At 42.8% G+C, this 17,264-nt stretch overlaps 1 protein-coding gene across 1 annotated transcript in view; it reads right to left on the bottom strand.

Moving 5' to 3' along the window:
* The window catches only part of SH3BGR (SH3 domain binding glutamate rich protein), an 85,881-nt gene extending 69,121 nt beyond the window's left edge, over positions 1-16,760 (bottom strand). The window contains exons 1-2 of the mRNA XM_049874894.1: positions 16,519-16,760; positions 8,802-8,987 (exon numbers count right to left, since the gene is read on the bottom strand). Coding sequence (XP_049730851.1) covers positions 8,802-8,987; positions 16,519-16,563 — 231 coding nt within the window. The 5' untranslated portion in view covers positions 16,564-16,760. The remainder of the gene's footprint in view (positions 1-8,801; positions 8,988-16,518) is intronic.
* Positions 16,761-17,264: the final 504 nt, after the last annotated feature.

Here is a 17,264-nt window from a genome sequence, read left to right as displayed (position 1 = left end):
TGATATGGGCCTGCTAAGCACAGATTCTTCATTCAGTGTTTCAGCTGGAGAGGTTAGGAAAGGATCTAATAGTTTATTTGGTGGTTTGCTGAAACATGGATTACATGGTGGCCTACACTAAATCAAATAGAAGTACCAGACCTACCTTCGTGTACTGTAGAAGGTATCCAAAGGCTTAGGGAAATTCACATGTTAGAGTGTATTTCTCAGGTTAGACTCACAGACCCACACATGGAGGGCCTAGAGAACACACATTTTACCACAACGGTGAGGAACAAATTTGTGAAGGGAGCTCCAGCATCCTTGAAGACTTGCTATTTTGCCATTTTATGTAAGTCATATTTGACAGTGGGAACTGCCCTAACTGAGTTAAGACACCTAACCACAATGAGGCCAATTGGACCCCGTGGTGGTAGCGGCCAAGTGGTAGCACTCATTCAACAAAGACAAGGTGGGCGGGGTTACTATAATGGACAGCTGAGACAAAGCAGTAATCAGAATACTCTGACTCAATGAATTTATGGTGTTGGCTACTTAGTCATGGTGTCCCTAGGAATGAAATAGATAGAAAATCTACTAAATACTTACTTGATCTGTACAAGCATAATAATTCTAGTTCAAGTGAACAGCAGTCTAAATCAAATCGTTAAAATAGAGAGTCACAGCCCCTAAATCAATTCCCAGACTTGAGCAAGTTTAAAAACCCACAATCCCATGAATGAAGGGGAGGCTGTGTCCCCCTGAGGAAGGACCTCATTATAATACCAAAAACTTATACTGTTAATTTTTCTCCCAGCCTTCCCCAAAGGTATCTACAGCCTTTCACTGGAAGGATTGTTCATTGGGAAAAAGGAAATAATCGGATTTTTCAGGGATTACTGGCTCTGAAATTACACTAATTCCAGGAGACCCAAAACATCACTGTGGAGTAATGGAGTCTTAGCTCATGTCCATCTCACAATAGGTAGAGGGGGTCTCCAGGCCCATCCTATAGTGACTTCCCCAGTTCCAGAATCCATAACTGGAATAGATATAACTGGCAGAACCTCCACAATGGACCCCTGAAAAATGGGGTAAGGGCTATTATGGTAGGAAAATCCAAGTGGAAGCCATTAGAACTGCCCCTACGTAGGAAGATAGTAAGCCAAAGGCAATACCACATTCCTGGAGGGATTGCAGAGATTACTGCCACCATCAAGGACTTGAAGGATGCAGAGGTGGTAATTACTACATCATCCCCATCCAACTCACCTACTTAGCTTGCACAACAGACAGATGGAGAATGACAGTGGATTACTGAAAACTCCAATAGCAGCTGCTGTTCTAGATGTAGTTTCATTACTTGAGCAGATTAATACATCTCCTAGTACCTTCTATGCAGCCGTTGATGTGGCTAATGCCTTTTCTCCATACCTGTTTTGAAGAACCACCAGAAGCAGTTTGCCTTCAGCAGGCAAGGCCAACAATACACCTTCAGTGTCCTACCTCAGACCTATATGAACTCTCCAGCCCTAGGTCATAATTTAGTTGGAAAGGAACTTTATTGCCTTTCCCTTCCACAAGATGTCACATTGGTCCATTACTTTGATGACATTATGCTGATTGAATCTAGTAAGGAAGAAGTGTCAATGAAGGTAGGCATGGTTACCATAATGGGCAGTGGGGTCAAAGCAGTAATCACAATACTCTGACTCGTATGGACTTATGGCTTCAGCTACTTAGTCATGGTGTCCCTAGGAGTGAAACAGATGGAAAATTTACTAAATATTTACTTGATCTGTACAAACGGAAGAATTCTAGGTCAACTGAACAGCAGTCTAACTCGAATTGCCAGAATAGAGTCAGGGCCCCTCAATCAGTTCCCAGAGTTGAGCCACTTTACAGACCCACAACCCCTTCAATGAAGGGGAGGCCAGGTCCACTTGAGGAGGGGCCCCACTACATTGCCAAAAATTTATACTGTTAATCTTTCTCCCAGCCATCCCCAAAGGGATCTACAGCCTTTTATGAGAGTGCCTGTTCACCTGGGAAAAGGAACTATTCAGACTTGCGGGGATTACTGGATACTGGCTTTTAACTCACACTAATTGCATGACTAATTCAATGACACTGGACTTACTGCTAAAACATTTGCATGCTAGAGGGTGGGAAAATAATCCAACAAAAACTCAGGTATCTTCCACCTCAATGAAATTTCTAGGGGTCCAGTGGTGCAGGGCATGTCAAGATATTCTATATAAAGGGAATGATAACTTATTTTATCTGGCTCCTCCCACAACTAAAAAAGAGGTACAACACCTAGTAGGCCTCTTTGGATTTTGGAGGATTTGGGATGAAACATATCCCTCATTTGTGTGTGCTCCTCCAGCCAATTTATCAAGTGACTTGAAAAGCTGCTAGTTTTGAGTGGGGCCAAGATCAAGAGAAGGCTCTGCAACAGGTTCAGGCTGTCGTGCAAACCACTCTGCCACTTGAGCCATATAATCCAGCTAATCCAATGGTGCTCGAAGTGGCTGTGGCAGATAAACCCACCAAAAACCAAACGCAGTGCCATCGAGTCATTTCCAACTCAAAGCGACCCTATAGGACAGAATAGAACTGCCCCATAGAGTTTCCAAGGAGCACCTGGCAGGTTCGAACTGGCAACCCTTTGGTTAGCAGCCGTAGCACTTAACCACTACGCCACCACGGTGGCAAATAGAGATGTTATTTAGAGTCTTTGGCAGGCCCATATTGGTGAATCACAGCGCAGACCCTTAGGATTTTAGAGCAAAGTCCTGCCATCTTCTGAAGACAACTACTCTCCTTTTGAGATACAGCTTTTGACTTGACACTTCACCTTAGTAGAGACTGAACACTTATCAATGGGCCACCAAGTCACCATGTGGCCTGAGCCATGTGGCCCATCATGAACTGGGTGTTGTCTGACCCACAGAGTCATAAAGTTGGGCATGCACGGCAGCACTCCATCATTAAATGGAAGTGGTATATATGAGGTTGGGCCCAAGCAGGACCTGAAGGCACAAGTAAGGTGCATGAGGAAGTGGCCAAATGCCCATGGCCCCCACTCCTGTCACATTATGAGTCCTCTCCCAGCAAATAAAGTGCAGCAATGGGCCCATGCTCATGGAATTTCACTTGTCTTATCATGTTCCCCATCATCCTGAAGCCCACTGGCTTGATACAGCAATGGAATAGCCTTCTAAAGACACAATTATAGGTGCCAGCTATGTGGCAATACCTTGCAAGTTTAGGACAATGTTCTTTCTCCAGGAGGCTGTATATGCTCTAAACCAGCATCCAATATATGGTGCTGTTGCTCCATAGCCAGAATTCATGGGTCCAGGAATCAAGGGATGGAAATGGGAGTGGCACCACTCACTATCACCCCTAGTGACCCACTGGCAAAATTTTTGCTTCCTGTCCTTGTAACCCTATGCTCTGCAGGTCTAGAGGTCTTAGTTCCAGTGAGAGGAATTCTCCTGCCAGGAGACACAACACTGATTCCATTGAACTTGAAGTTAAAAATGCCACCCAGCCACTTTGGGCTCCTCATGCCTCTGGATCAACAGGCAAAGAAGGGGGTTACCACACTGGCTGGTGTGACTTATCCCAATTACCAAGAAGAAATTGGATTTATATTACATAATGGAGGTAAAGAAGAGTATGTCTGGAATACAGGTGATCCCTTAAGGTGTCTTTTAGTATTACCATGCCCTGTAATTAAAATCAGTGGAAAACTACAGCAACCAAATTCCGACATGACTACTAATGGCCTAGACTCTTCAGGAATGAAGGTTTGGGTCACCTCACCAGACAAAGAACCATGACCAGCTGAGATGCTTGCTGAGGGTAAAGGGAATATTGAATGTGTGGTGGAATACCAGCTATGACCACATGACCAGTTGCAGAAATGAGGATTGTAATCGTTGAGTATTTCTTCCTTGTATGTGTGCATCAAAAAGTGAAGAAAACAGTTTTCTCCTCTTACAAAATATAAGATGTAAACACAGCTAGTATGTTCTTTGTTTTACGTGTGTTATTTGTATTATGTTAGGCACAAGTACGACTTTATAATTATTTTTATTTAGAGATTGTGTATGGTTTAGGAAGATGTGTGCCAAGATGCGTGATAAGGGGTGTACTGTAATGGTTAAGATTGTGTGTTGACTTGGCTAGGCCATGATTCTCAGTGGTTTGGTAGTTATGTAGTTTGGCAGCTATGTGATGATTTAATTACCTCCATATTAAGATCTGATATAATGTAATCACATCCATAAAGAAATCTGCTACGAGCAGCCAATCAGCTGAAAAGGAGTTTCCTTGGGGGTGTGGCCTGCATCCAATATATGTGGACTTCCTGGCAAAGCTCGCTGTCTTTTGCTCGCTCTGAATCCTGAATCTGACTTTCAGTTCTTGGGACTTGATGTAGCAGCTTACCTGCCAATCTTGGAATTCTTCAGCCTCTGCAGCCTGAGAGCCCTTGGCCTGCCATTTTACCTGCCAATCTTGGGACTCATCAGCCTCTGTAGCCTGTGAGCCACAGGTCTATCGTCTGACCTGCTGATCTTGGGTTCATCGGCCCTGCAGCAACGTGAGTCAGAAGACTCCAGCCTGACCCATGGACTTGGGACATTCCAGCCTCGACAACCACATTTCCTTGATTATTATAAATAATATAAACCAAAAAAAAAAAAAAACTATTGCTGTTGAGTCGATTCTGACTCACAGTGACGCTACAGGACAGTGTAGAACTGCCCCATAGGGTTTCCAAGGAGCAACTTGTGGATTCTAAATGCCAATCTTTTGGGTAGCAACTAAGCTCTTAACCACTGCACCACCAAGGCTCCATAAATTTTATATATATATGTACACTTCACTGGCCATACACTATCCTGCATCATTTATATCACCAAGGCCGTATTTTCCAACTACCGATGCTTCTTCGTTGTTTCCGACGTTTGCATTCCAATCACCAGCAATTATCAATGCATCTTGACTGCATGTTTGATCAATTTCAGACTGCAGAAGTTGGTAAAAATCTTCAATTTCTTCATCTTTGGCCTTAGCGGTTGGTGAGTAAATTTGAATAATAGTCATATTAACTGGTCTTCCTTGTTGGCATTGGATATCATCATATCACTGACAGCATTGTACTTTAGGATAGGTCTTGAAATGTTCTTTTTTGACGATGAATGCAACTCCAACCCTCTTTAATCTGTCACTCCCGACATAGTAGGCCAAATGATTATCAGATTCGAAATAGCCAATACTAGTCCATTTCAGCTCACTAGGATATTGATCTTTATGCATTCTATTTCATTTTTTATGATCTCCAATTTTTCTAGGTTCATACTTCATACATTCCATGTTCCGATTATAATTACATGCTTGCAGCTGTTTCTTTTCATTTTGAGTTATGCGAATGAAGGTCCCAAAAGCTTGACTCCATCCACGTCACTAAGGTCAACTCTACTTTGAGGGGAAGCCCTTGTGGTGTAGCGGTTAAGTGCTACAGCTGCTAACCAAAAGGTCGGCAGTTTGAATCTAGCAGGCGCTCCCCGGAAACTCTAGGGGGCAGCTCTACTCTACCCTATAGGGTTGCTATAAGTCAGAATCGACTCAACGGCAATGGGTTTCACTTTGAGGCGGCAGCTCTTCCCCAGTTGTATTTTGAGTGCCTTCCAACCTGAGGGACTCATCTTCCAGCACTATATCAGACAATGTCCCACTGCTATTCATAAGGTTTTCACTGGCCAGTTTTTTTTATAAGTAGACCGCCAGGTCCTTCTTCCTAGTCTGTCTTAGTCTAGAAGCTCCACTGAAACTCATCCACCATGGGTGACCCTGCTGGTATTTGAAATACCAGTGGCACAGCTTCCAGCATCACAGCAACAAGAAAGCCATCGCAGTATGACAAACTGGCAGATAAGAAGTGGTGATCAATACAGATTTAAAAATTCCCTGTATTTTACTGAACTTTCCTCATTTTAAAATGATTTCAATGGTTTAGATAACCCCTAAGACAATTTCCGGTTCTAAAATTCTAAAATCCTTTCACTTTTCAAAAAAATGCTTCTTTTCGACAATTCTATTTATTAAGCTACAATTTGAAAACTCTGGGGGAAAAGTGGTTTTATGGTGAAATGAACCCTTACGTGTATAAAATAAAAACTGCCCTTGTAATAAAATTGTCCAAAACAATTTTTTAAACCATTTAGATAAATTTATCTCATATCTATATGTTAAGGATTGAACTGTGTTACTCCAAAATATGTGTCAGAATCCAAACCCTAATACCTGTAGAAAAAAAAAAAAAAATACCTGTAGAGGTAGTCTAATATATGCACTGTTTCCATTGTTTTAAAATGTTAAATATTATCCGATGGTGTCTTAGTTATCTGGTGCTACTATAACAGAAATATCACAAGTGGAAGACTTTAACAAACAGAAATTTTTTCTCTTACAATTTTTGGAGGCTAGACATTCAAATTCAGGGCTCCAGCTCTGGGGGAAGGCTTTCTCTCTCTGTTGGCTCTGGACAAAGGTCCTTGTCATCAATCTTCCCCTGGGACTAAGCGTTTCTCAGCACAGGGACCCTGGGTCCAAAGGATGCACTCCACTCCCACTTCTTTTTTCGTAGTAGAAGGTCCTTCTCCTCTCTGCTGGGTTCTCTCTTTTATATCTCAAAAGAGATTGACTCAAAATATAACCTAATCCTGTAGATTGAGTCCTATCTCATTTACATAACTGCCTCTAATCCTGCCTCATTAACATCATAGAAGTTAAGATTTATAACAAATAGGAAAATTACAGCAGATCACAAAGTGGAGAACAATCACAAAATACTTGGAATCATGGCCTAGCCAGGTTGACACACATTTTGGGGGGCACAATTCAATCCATGACATTGTACTCTTTGACCCTCAAAAATTCATGTCCTTGCCACATGTAAACACATTCACCCCATGATATCATCCCAAAGGTCTTAAATCAAGTGCAAATTCCATCCTGGAGCAAAATTCCTCTTCATCTGTGAAATCTAGAATACGAGTTATCTGCTTCCTAAGTACAATGATGGAACAGGCATGAGGTAGACATTTCCATTACAAATGGGAGAAATTGGAGGGAAACAAGGGATAACAGGCACCATGCAAGTCAGCAGAACACGTTACATTAGCTCTCAAGTCTTGGAAAACAATCTGTTGTCTAAGACCACAATAGGCAATGGCTCTGCCCTCCAGACTCTTGAGTGTTGGCCATACTCTATGGATTCTGGGTAGAGGCCCCTCGGCCTTAGGCTTCAGCTCCACCTTCCAGGTACACTGCAACAGCAACTCTGCTCCCTCAGATTTGGGCAGCCCCATTCTCCTAGTCCATCTGAGTGGTGACTCTACCCCGTGGCCTTAGCAGCCCACATTCTTCTGCCCCTTGGGCATGGCACCCATGCCTCCTCAGCTTTGGGCAGTGGATCTGGCCCCATCCCACTGGCACTTGTGAATGGCAGCCCCAAACCCCAGAACCAAGTTGGTGAAGATCTGACTCTGAAACTTGGGGGTTATGGCCCCGCATTTGAGACCCCAGAGGTTGTGGCACAACCCTTTGAGTCTGAGGCAGCTCTGCTTCCTGTGCTCCTTTTCTCTTCAGCTTCTGCTTCCTGGTTCCTTGGCCTCTTGGCCTCTTGGGCCCTCAGCCCCTTGAGCCCCTTGGGCAGCCTGGCATCTCCTCTGTTTCTGCTGCTGCCATATCTCTGCTACTATTTCTCACCATCTGGACCATCTCTGGTGTTACAGCTCTCCTCACTTTCTTTTGAGCCCTCACCAGAATTGTCTTTGATGTCCATAATTCCACTAACAGTCTCTTCAAGGCAATCTGTCTTTTACTGTTAGGCACCTGAAAATTCTTCCAGCCTCTACCATTATTGAATTCCCAAACTGTTTCCACATTGTAGGTATCTGTTAGAGCAGCACCCCACTCCCAGTACCAAATTCTGTTTTGGTTAACTGGTGCTGCTTTAAAAGAAATACCACAAGTCGATGGCTTTAACAAACAGAAATTTATTCTCTCACAGTCCAGGAGGCTAGAAGTTCAAATTCAAGGTGCTAGCTCCAGGAGAAGACTTCCTCTCCTGGTCAACTCTGGGTGAAGGTCTTTGTCATCAACCTTCCCCTGGTCTAGGATTTTCTCAGCGCAGGGACCCTGGGTCCAAAGGACAAACTCCACTCCCAGCTCTTCCTTCTTGGTGATAGGAGGTCCCTCTTCTCTCTGCTCAATTCTCTCTTTTATATCTCAAAAGAGGTTAACTCAAGATACAACCTAATCATGTAGTTTGAGTCCTCCCTCATTAACATAACTGCCTCTAATCCTGCCTCACAAAACCCGTTGCCATCAAGTCAATTCCAACTCATAGTGACCCTATAGGACAGAGTAGAAGGGCCCCATAGAGTTTCCAAGGAGTGGCTGGTGGATTCGAACTGCTGACCGTTTGGTTAGCAGCCATAGCTCGCCATAGCTCTCATCCACTGTGCCTGATTAACATCATGAAAGTTAGGATTTACAACACATAGGAAAATTACATCAGATCACAAAGTGGAGAACAATCACACAATACTGGGAATCATGGTTTAGCCAAGTTGATACACATTTTTGGATGACAAAATTCAACCCATAACAGACAGTAAAAATGCATCATGACCTGCAAGTTGTGAACAATTCCAAATGCTACTCCAAAATTAATCTGCTTTGAAAAATTTCTGATAAACACACAAGCAGAAGAATTTTCAAGGAAACTGAATACTCACCCCACAATACTGCTCTTCATTGAAGATCTGGGGGGGCAAAGGAATCCCATTTTGAGGTTTTTTCTCTCCAGGTACATTCTCTCTCATCCACTTCCTATTATCTTCATCTCCAGCTATATCTAATTCCTTAAAGTCGATTTTATTAGCTTCCAAAAAGCCCACTACTTCTTGCTGTTTCTTCCTAATCTGGTTGAATTGAAAGTGGAAAAAGATAATAATTATGCTGTTTTTGAAAAATACCATGTTTATACTTACATAAATTAAATCCTTACTCCAGATATACTGGATAACACCCATAATTTTGTTGAATATTTAAACAAGGAAAACAGTAAGATCATATACTTCTTCATTATAAAATATTGACAGTGATTATTTAAATTCTGAAATCTCATTTATGTTTAAATTATGGTACAATCAGACTAATAAAAACAGCAATGTTCTCATCATTGCATCTTTTATCTGAGATCTTCAAAATATTTAAATCCATAGGACAGGTGAATTGGACCATACTTTAAGCTTTGCTAAGCCTCTATGACCAAAAAGTAAATAAGGATTAGTAAGAAAGACAAGAGTTATGATTGAGAGAAGAGGAAGAAGAGAAAAAAGACAATGTACTGCAAAACTCAAACACCAAGTATACTTATTCATCATTCAAAATTATGCAAATAGGAGCATGAGTCACATAGAACTAAAAGTAGTTTTAGAAATAAATATAGAAAATTAGAGAGCCCACATGGAGATTACTGGGAGGGGAAGGGCAGGAGGAAAGACTAGAAAAGGCTGATGGATATTCTTCCCAGCACATAAAAGAGTAACTAATCCTTTTCTCCCAGGAATTCACACTTTCCTACTCACACTCCATTCCTCTCTGAGAGGGGAACGTCAGCCACGCCTCAGAAAGAACAGACAAGTGCCCTTTCTACCCGTGGTTAACGTGTAATGGTTGTGTCTACCAACTGCCGTTTCTTATTAATGTGCTGTTTTTTAATTAAAACCTGCCCTATGAAGCTATGGCTGCTAACCAAAAGGTCGGCAGTTGGAATCTACCAGGCACTCCTTGGAAACCGTATGGGACAGTTCTACTCTGTCTTATAGGGTCGCTATGAGTCGGAATTGACTCCACGGCAACGGGTTTTTTGGTTCTAAACAATTCCAAATGATTTTCTCTCTTCAAAGAATTCCCTCCAGGACAATAGACAATGCCATTTTTTATAAACACTGTTGAACTAGTCACAGCAAATTCCACAGACTCCATTTTAAGAATCCCTGGGAGAGATTCACAAAAAGAGTAATCAGTCGAATAACCAAATAAATAAGCAGTTACTTACTGACTCTCTACTCTGTAAAAGGCACTGTGCCAAGCCCTTCATGTGAACAGATTCATAAACTAATTGTGTAGGTGAAAATAAAGAATTAAAAATATACAATCTAGATATAGTACACACTAAAGATTAGATAGAGGCAAAAATATGACTACTTTCAAGTAAGATTAAAATTTTAAATAAGTATTTTGACAAAAAAATAATCTAATATCGTCATTTTTTCTCAAAAAGTCCTCTGAACAGAATATTGCCTCATAATGAAAACAAGTCATTAAAAATGTTTTACAAGGGTACAAGGGTCCCTTGTTATTTTCATGTAATTTCAGGACTAGACTGGGAGGATTTCAAATAACTGTTGTAAAAGGTACCTGCCCTTCCCATACCTAATGCCTAGATTCAAACTCTCCTTTGGTTAAACTCAATTCCTCCCTTAGAAATCGAACCAGCTGCTGACCCCACGTGTGTCAGGGTAGCATTACGCTCCACAGGGGTTTCAAGGACTGTGACCTTTTAGACCTGTATCACCAAGCCTTTCTTCCGAGGCACCTCTGAGTAGATTTAAACCTCCAACCTTTCAGTTAGTAGTTAAGTGCTTAACTTTTTCTGCCAGTCAAAGACTCCTCTTGGGGCTCTCTATACTACCAACCACCACCCCCCCCGAAAAAAAAAAAAAAAAACTCTATTTAAAAATGAATGACTCTATCAATGACTTTATAGAATATTCCTTATATAAAAAAAAGTAAGACACTTATGGACGCTAAAAAAAAAAAAAGCCATCGCCGTCAAGTAGCTGCCGACTCATAGCACCCTTACAGGACAGAGTAGAAGTTGCCCCATAGGGTTTCTAAAGAGCAGCTGGTGGATTCGAACTGCTGATCTTTTGGTTAGCAGCCAAGCTCTTAATCACTGTGCCACCAAGGCTCCATATGGATGCTTAAGCCCTGGAATCAAATCACCACTAAAAGGAAATTATTTTTACTTATTAAACAATTTAAAAATTAAATGTGATTACCATTTATCTATCTATCTATCTATCTATCTATCTATCTATCTATCTATCTATCTATCTATCTATCTATCTATCTATCTATCTATATATATATATATAATTGCTGTCGAGTCAATTCTGACTCATAGTGACCCTACAGAACAGAGTAGAACTGCCCCATAGTTTCCAAGGAGTGGCTGGTGGATTTGAACTGCCAATCTTTTGGTTAGTAGTCATAGCTCTTAATCACTGTGCTACCAGGGCTGCAATACATAAATGTGCGTGTGTGTGTACAAAATTACATATGCATATATAAATGGTAATCACACATTTAATTTTTTAATTGTTTACATTTGTACCATCAACATAATAAAAATGTGGGGACTAGAAGCATTACATAAATAAAGGCTGCTATTTGCTACGATACAGCATTAACGGTTACTAAGACTCTGCCAAGACATGTATTTCCGTTTGGGGCCACTGTAGACAAAAAATAAAAATAGGAGTCCTACAGAAAGACACAGAATGATGGAACTTCCCCTAAACCTCTGGCATCAGGGCTCTCTCCCTGACACCTTTCTAAATGCCAGACCCAAAAGAACCAAAAGTGCCCAGTTACTTGAAGACACCTGTGCTCTGAAGCTGGACTCTGCCAGCCCACGCCCCTCCTCACAGACACTGCACTCCAAATTCCACAGCTTCGCAGCTGCGTTTTCTAATATTACAAAATCCCATCAGACCTGATGACATGTTGTTGGACCAAATCTTCATTTTAATGAATCGAGTTCTCTATAAATCCTTTCCAACCTGTCCATAATGATTGGTGACATGTCATGAATTACTGGTTGTTATGAGTCAGAAACCCTGGTGGCACAGTGGTTAAGAGCTATGGCTGCTAACAAAAAGGTCAGCAGTTTGAATCCACTAGACACTCCTTGGAAACCCTATGGGGCAGTTCTACTCTATCCTATAGGGTCACTATGAATCAGAATTGATTCAACAGCAACAGGGTTTTATTAGTCGGAATCGACTCAACAGCAATGAGTTTTGTTTTGTTTTGTTTTTTTAAGTATTTCCAGAGGTAACTTTGCTATTTCAAGAGTAGAGGTATCTTCCTTTTAGGCAGGTTTACATTTAATTACTCAGAAGGTAACATCATTTATCTGGCCAAACCCTTCTCACATACCCAACCAGGAGCCCGAGTCTACCTGGGAGGCAGCTGGCAAAGGACACAGCCATCTCACCAACATTATTGCCACTTCTGTTCATCATGCCTCAGGGCTTGAGGTGGAACAGGAAGAAGATTTTATTTTATTCTATTTCTGAATAGATGAAAGACATTTCAAAAAATCCTGATTTATGTTCCTTCTATTAGAAAGGAAAGGGGGTAGAGTACATGAGAGACGAAGATCCCACTGTTCTTCCTCACAAGGCAAGCAACTGCCTCTACAGTAAGTAAGGTGACTGGTGGATGCCTGATACTGTGTTGTGATTTCTCTGTCCTCTCCCTCTCCTCCCCTGCCAAAAGAAGAAAAACAAAATCTGTTGGCTCCTCTGTGTACCCCAAACACCAGTATCTAAACTTGGGCCAAATGCATTGCTCATCAAGCTGTTAGAAGCCCTTAGTTCACCTAGGGCTGGGGGCCTGCAGAGGGGGCCTCAGGGCCCAACCCAGGAAGGGAAGAGTGGGGGAAGCTCATGAGTCCACCTGGCCAGCACTGTTGACTTGGCCCAAACCATCACACACATACCATGCTTGACTCTAGAGTTGGACCCCTCTTTCCTACAACCCTCCCCCTCAATGGGGTCCCTCTTCAAGAAGGTCCAGCTCTTGTCCACATGGCCACTTGAGTGGACCCCCAGGGACACAGCCTGATGGCCTTTCACTCACCTTGAGTGAGGACTTCCACATCCTTCTACACCCTCAGGAGTGTGATGGCTGATGCAGGCCCCACAGGCTGCACCACCTATCATGGGTCCCCCCCAGAAGACCTGGGGGTACTGCATCTGCACCACTGTTTGGACCCTTTGGGAGCTCAACGGAGGCTCATAAACTGTGACATTTACTTACAGGATAGTGTCCTTCTCTGCCCTGAAGCCACCTGCTACTGGAGCTGCTGGAGCTGTTATCACCTGTGAGAGGGAACTGACAGCAGCGCCACCCGCTCAGCATTCCCTGTTGATTGTCTTGTACAGTTAGGAGCCTTTCCAACTGAGGTCACCATACTGTAGCAAAGGCACACAGGATTTGAGCCAGAGATGACCTGTGTTCCTGCCCTGCCTCCAATGGCTGCTATCTGAGCAGGGGCTCTGATCTTCAATTTCCTCATCAGCAAAATGGATATCACGCCACCTTCACCACACACGGCTTTGGTGAGAGTTTAATAAGAAGATGCATGGAAATGCGTTTTGTACCATCATTTGAGGAGCTACAGTGTCAGGCACCCAGCACTTCTTCATCTCACTTAACCTTCACAATAGCTTTATTGTTACCATTGTAAAATAAACTGAGGCTCTGACAAATTCATTAATTTTCCAGGGTTTACATCCAGGTCAATCTAATTCAGGATCCATGTTTACTCCAACATATTGACATCCTTCATCGAGATGGGAGAGGGGATTCAGAAACCCCGAAGCCACCATTAGGGGCTGTCTTTAAAGATCACGGTTCCAGGAAACTGCCCCCACAAGCAGCGGATATCTGGAAGACAATGAGGGCAGTCCTCTCATCCCTTCTCCCAAAACCCTGCAGCGGCAACGGAGCCTGCAGAAGAAAGAACGGTCATACAAGAAGACATCTGTCTTCTCCTACTCCCCAGGGTCTCTTAATCCAAACCCCTCCATGAAGTGGTACAGCACCTAAGAGCTCTTCAGAGTTCAAGGTTAAAATACAGACACAATACATACCTGCATAATTTGTAATTCCTTATAAAGGCACTGTATCTTTTTTTCCTTTTTCACCTCTTTCATTCATTCAACAGAAGTTCTAATGCCCTTGTTGACTAGGCATCAGGCAAGAATCCATTTTGCAGACCAACCACCACACACCCAGTAGGAGCACCAGGGGATTCTCCTACAAACAAGCTTTTGGTTGAAATACCCCCACCCACCCACCCACTAAAAATCAGTTGCACCAACACCTTGGGGGTAATCAGTTCTCATTCTTTAGGACAAAACATTTATGTGGTTTTGGATAATTCTGAAACATAATCATAGGCACAGGTCTACTAAATAATATTAATAATTATGTTGTTAGGTGCCATCGAGTAATAATTATAAAAACTAGTAATTACAACAACTGTAATATAAATTAACGTTCCCTAATATTTTTTTTTTTAATATTATAACTGGAAACCCTGGTGGCATAGCGGTTAAGTGCTACAGCTGCTAACCGAGAGGTCGGCAGTTTGAATCCGCCAGGCGCTCCTTGGAAACTCAGGCAGTTCTACTCTGTCCTACAGGGTCGCTATGAGTCCGAATCGACTCGATGGCAGTGGGTTAACATTATAACTAATAATTCTACAAATTACAATATTAACTAGTATTAATTAACAATAGCTAATAACTATAATATTAATAAGATTTACTGAGTGCCAACTAAGCACCTGACACCGTGCTGGGTCTCCCACACATTATTTCCTAGGTCCTCACGACAACATTATGAAGTGAGTACTATTCTTATCCTCATTTTATACATAAGGAATTTGATGCTTAGCAAGGTGAAATAATCTCCCCAAAGTCATCCAGTTCCAAGTGCTCTTCCAAGATCCTGGAGTCAATGGCGCTCCTCTAGATACTCCAGGGCTAACTAAATCATGCTCCCAAACATCAAAAACATAGGACGTCAAATAATCCTGAGTAATCCATAAATTTATTCATCACCTTGTGATGAACACAAAGAGCCACCCAGGCCAAGTGTACAGAACATGTAGAAAATTGGCAGGTTAAGTGGTAAACTTCGGCAGCAAGGAGCGTCAGCATCATTTAAAGCGAACTAAAACCATTTTCCTCAAAAAATCATTTTTTTAATCTAAATAATCCAAAAATGTACTCATTGTAGATTGACAAAAAGTTTGAGGTAATCAATAACCACAGAAGATTTGCAGGGAAATCTTAACATTTGGAATTTTTATCGTTAACCTGTTCTGGAGATCACTAAAACAACTGCTGATCAGTTGTGCACAGAAGGGACTACCAAGCTGTTTTCTCTTGTCTTCTTCTCACCCTTTCCGGAAACCTCATGAACTTTCAGGGTGGATTCAAGAGCCACCACTGGAGCTGCTACCCTGCCGCTGTCTGAGGGACTGCAGAAATCCGAGCTGCTACCTGAGATCACTCAGGAACCTGACTTAAAAGGAAACAGCCCAGTAGTTGCTCTCCATGCCTGGGGATTAATAAATGTTTTCTCTCCATCCACTGCTGTGGAGTCAATTCCGAGTCATAGGGACCCTATAAGACGGAGCAGAACTGCCCATAGGATTTCCAAGGCTGTAAATCTTTACCAAAGCAGACTGCCACGTCTTTCTTCCCAGGAGCGCCTCGTGGATTCGAACCCCGGGGCAGCCCCTTCCATTAGCAGCCCAGCGCTTAACCACCACGCACCAGGGCTCCTTTCTCTCTCCACAGCCCTCAAACTTCTGCTACAATGCTGATCTAAAACATCAGTCCCATATAACTTTACGGATGAAGCCCAAAATCAAAGTGTGGAAATTGCTTCCAAGGAGGAATGAGTCATTCCATTACCCCGTCTTTCTTCGTTAAGACAGGTCTACATGGCACCGAGGGAAACTAGAATTGGGAGGTGAATGAATAAGTCAGAGCCTGGTCTCAGGTCAGACAAAGCCATGTAACAGAAGTAGGGTTTTAGTACTTATTTTTGATCTGTTTGAATTCCTAGAGCTTTTCAAACCATGGCCTTAGAAGTATTTGTTCCTGTGGCTGTGACATCATTGTCCCCAAATAATAGGATTACACATGCTAACTTCACACTTTCGGTTACACGGCATCACGCTGCAAATAGTGTTCTACAAAGTGCTTTTTAAACTAAGTCTTGCAAGATGAATGGCAGAAATACTCAAAAAAAAAAAAAAACCTTGATTCTATAATATGCATGACGCAAATCACTTTTTAAAAATTCTAGTATCAAGCACGCCACCTTCCTGGAGTCCCCTCTCACACTCAGCTATCCCGGATTGCACATTTCACACGCTTCTCCGACACCATGAAAACAGACATAGAAAAAAGCAAGGGCGCCCACGCTTACTGTGGAGCCAAGGTTTACTTACACGCTCTTCAAAAAAGAAATCTAAGGCCAACGTTCTGCCCTACCCGCTCCTCCTACTTCCAACAATGCGTTATTTGGAAAAGAGTAGAGGAAGAAAGCCCCCAAATACCACCAGACACCTACCGCTATGGACCCAGAAGAAGTGGCAACAAAAACTTTGATAACCATTTTGATGGTCGGAAAGAGGACTCCCCCCAGTACACCCCTGCTAGGGCATGCGTCGCTAGACAAATGCCGACGGTGGCACGGAGGGGACAGGACCAGGCTGGCGGCTGCCCAGGAGCTCGCCCCTCCCGCCTCCACTTAAGAAGCTCGGCCTCCCCAAGGAGCCGCAGAGGCATCTCGGCTTTTCCTCTTCATTGGCCCCGGAATATTTTGGGATCTGTCGGGAAAATATTTGATTGGTTGATAAAAGCAGCCACTGGACCCTTTCCCTTATCACTTCAAAAGCCCAACAAACAGTCCCTAAAAGGCGAGGCTGCGCTGTGCACCAATCAGAGGCCCGTGGAGGGATGCCTTGGATGGGAGGTGGAGCGTGGGGACAACCGAGGGGCCGGAGGAGAGAAGAGGCGAGGGAGGAGCTCGGGTGCTGGAAAAGCCCAGCAAACGCCACCTCGGTGCAGGAGGAGGCTTTGTTTACAGGGCTATTGGCAAACAGAGAGGAAGGGTCAGACTGTCACAGAAGCCTTTAAATAAAGAGCAGTTAGGATGTTTTTTAATGTTCTGGCAGACTAAAAAAAAGTTTCAGTAAATTGTCAAACAATAGAAATTCCTTTCTCAGTAGCTTGTTTCCAGAATTGGGCAGTTTTCTCCCTTTACCACCTGTTTCTCCCAAAGAACAGAAACTGGCAAGCCGTGGCCGTGTAAGA

Source organism: Elephas maximus, chromosome 2 (genome assembly GCF_024166365.1).
Source record: "Elephas maximus indicus isolate mEleMax1 chromosome 2, mEleMax1 primary haplotype, whole genome shotgun sequence".
Taxonomy (NCBI): Eukaryota; Metazoa; Chordata; class Mammalia; order Proboscidea; family Elephantidae; genus Elephas; species Elephas maximus.
The sequence above is the reverse complement of the archived record's forward strand: the minus strand, read 5'-3'. Positions and strand labels throughout refer to the sequence as shown.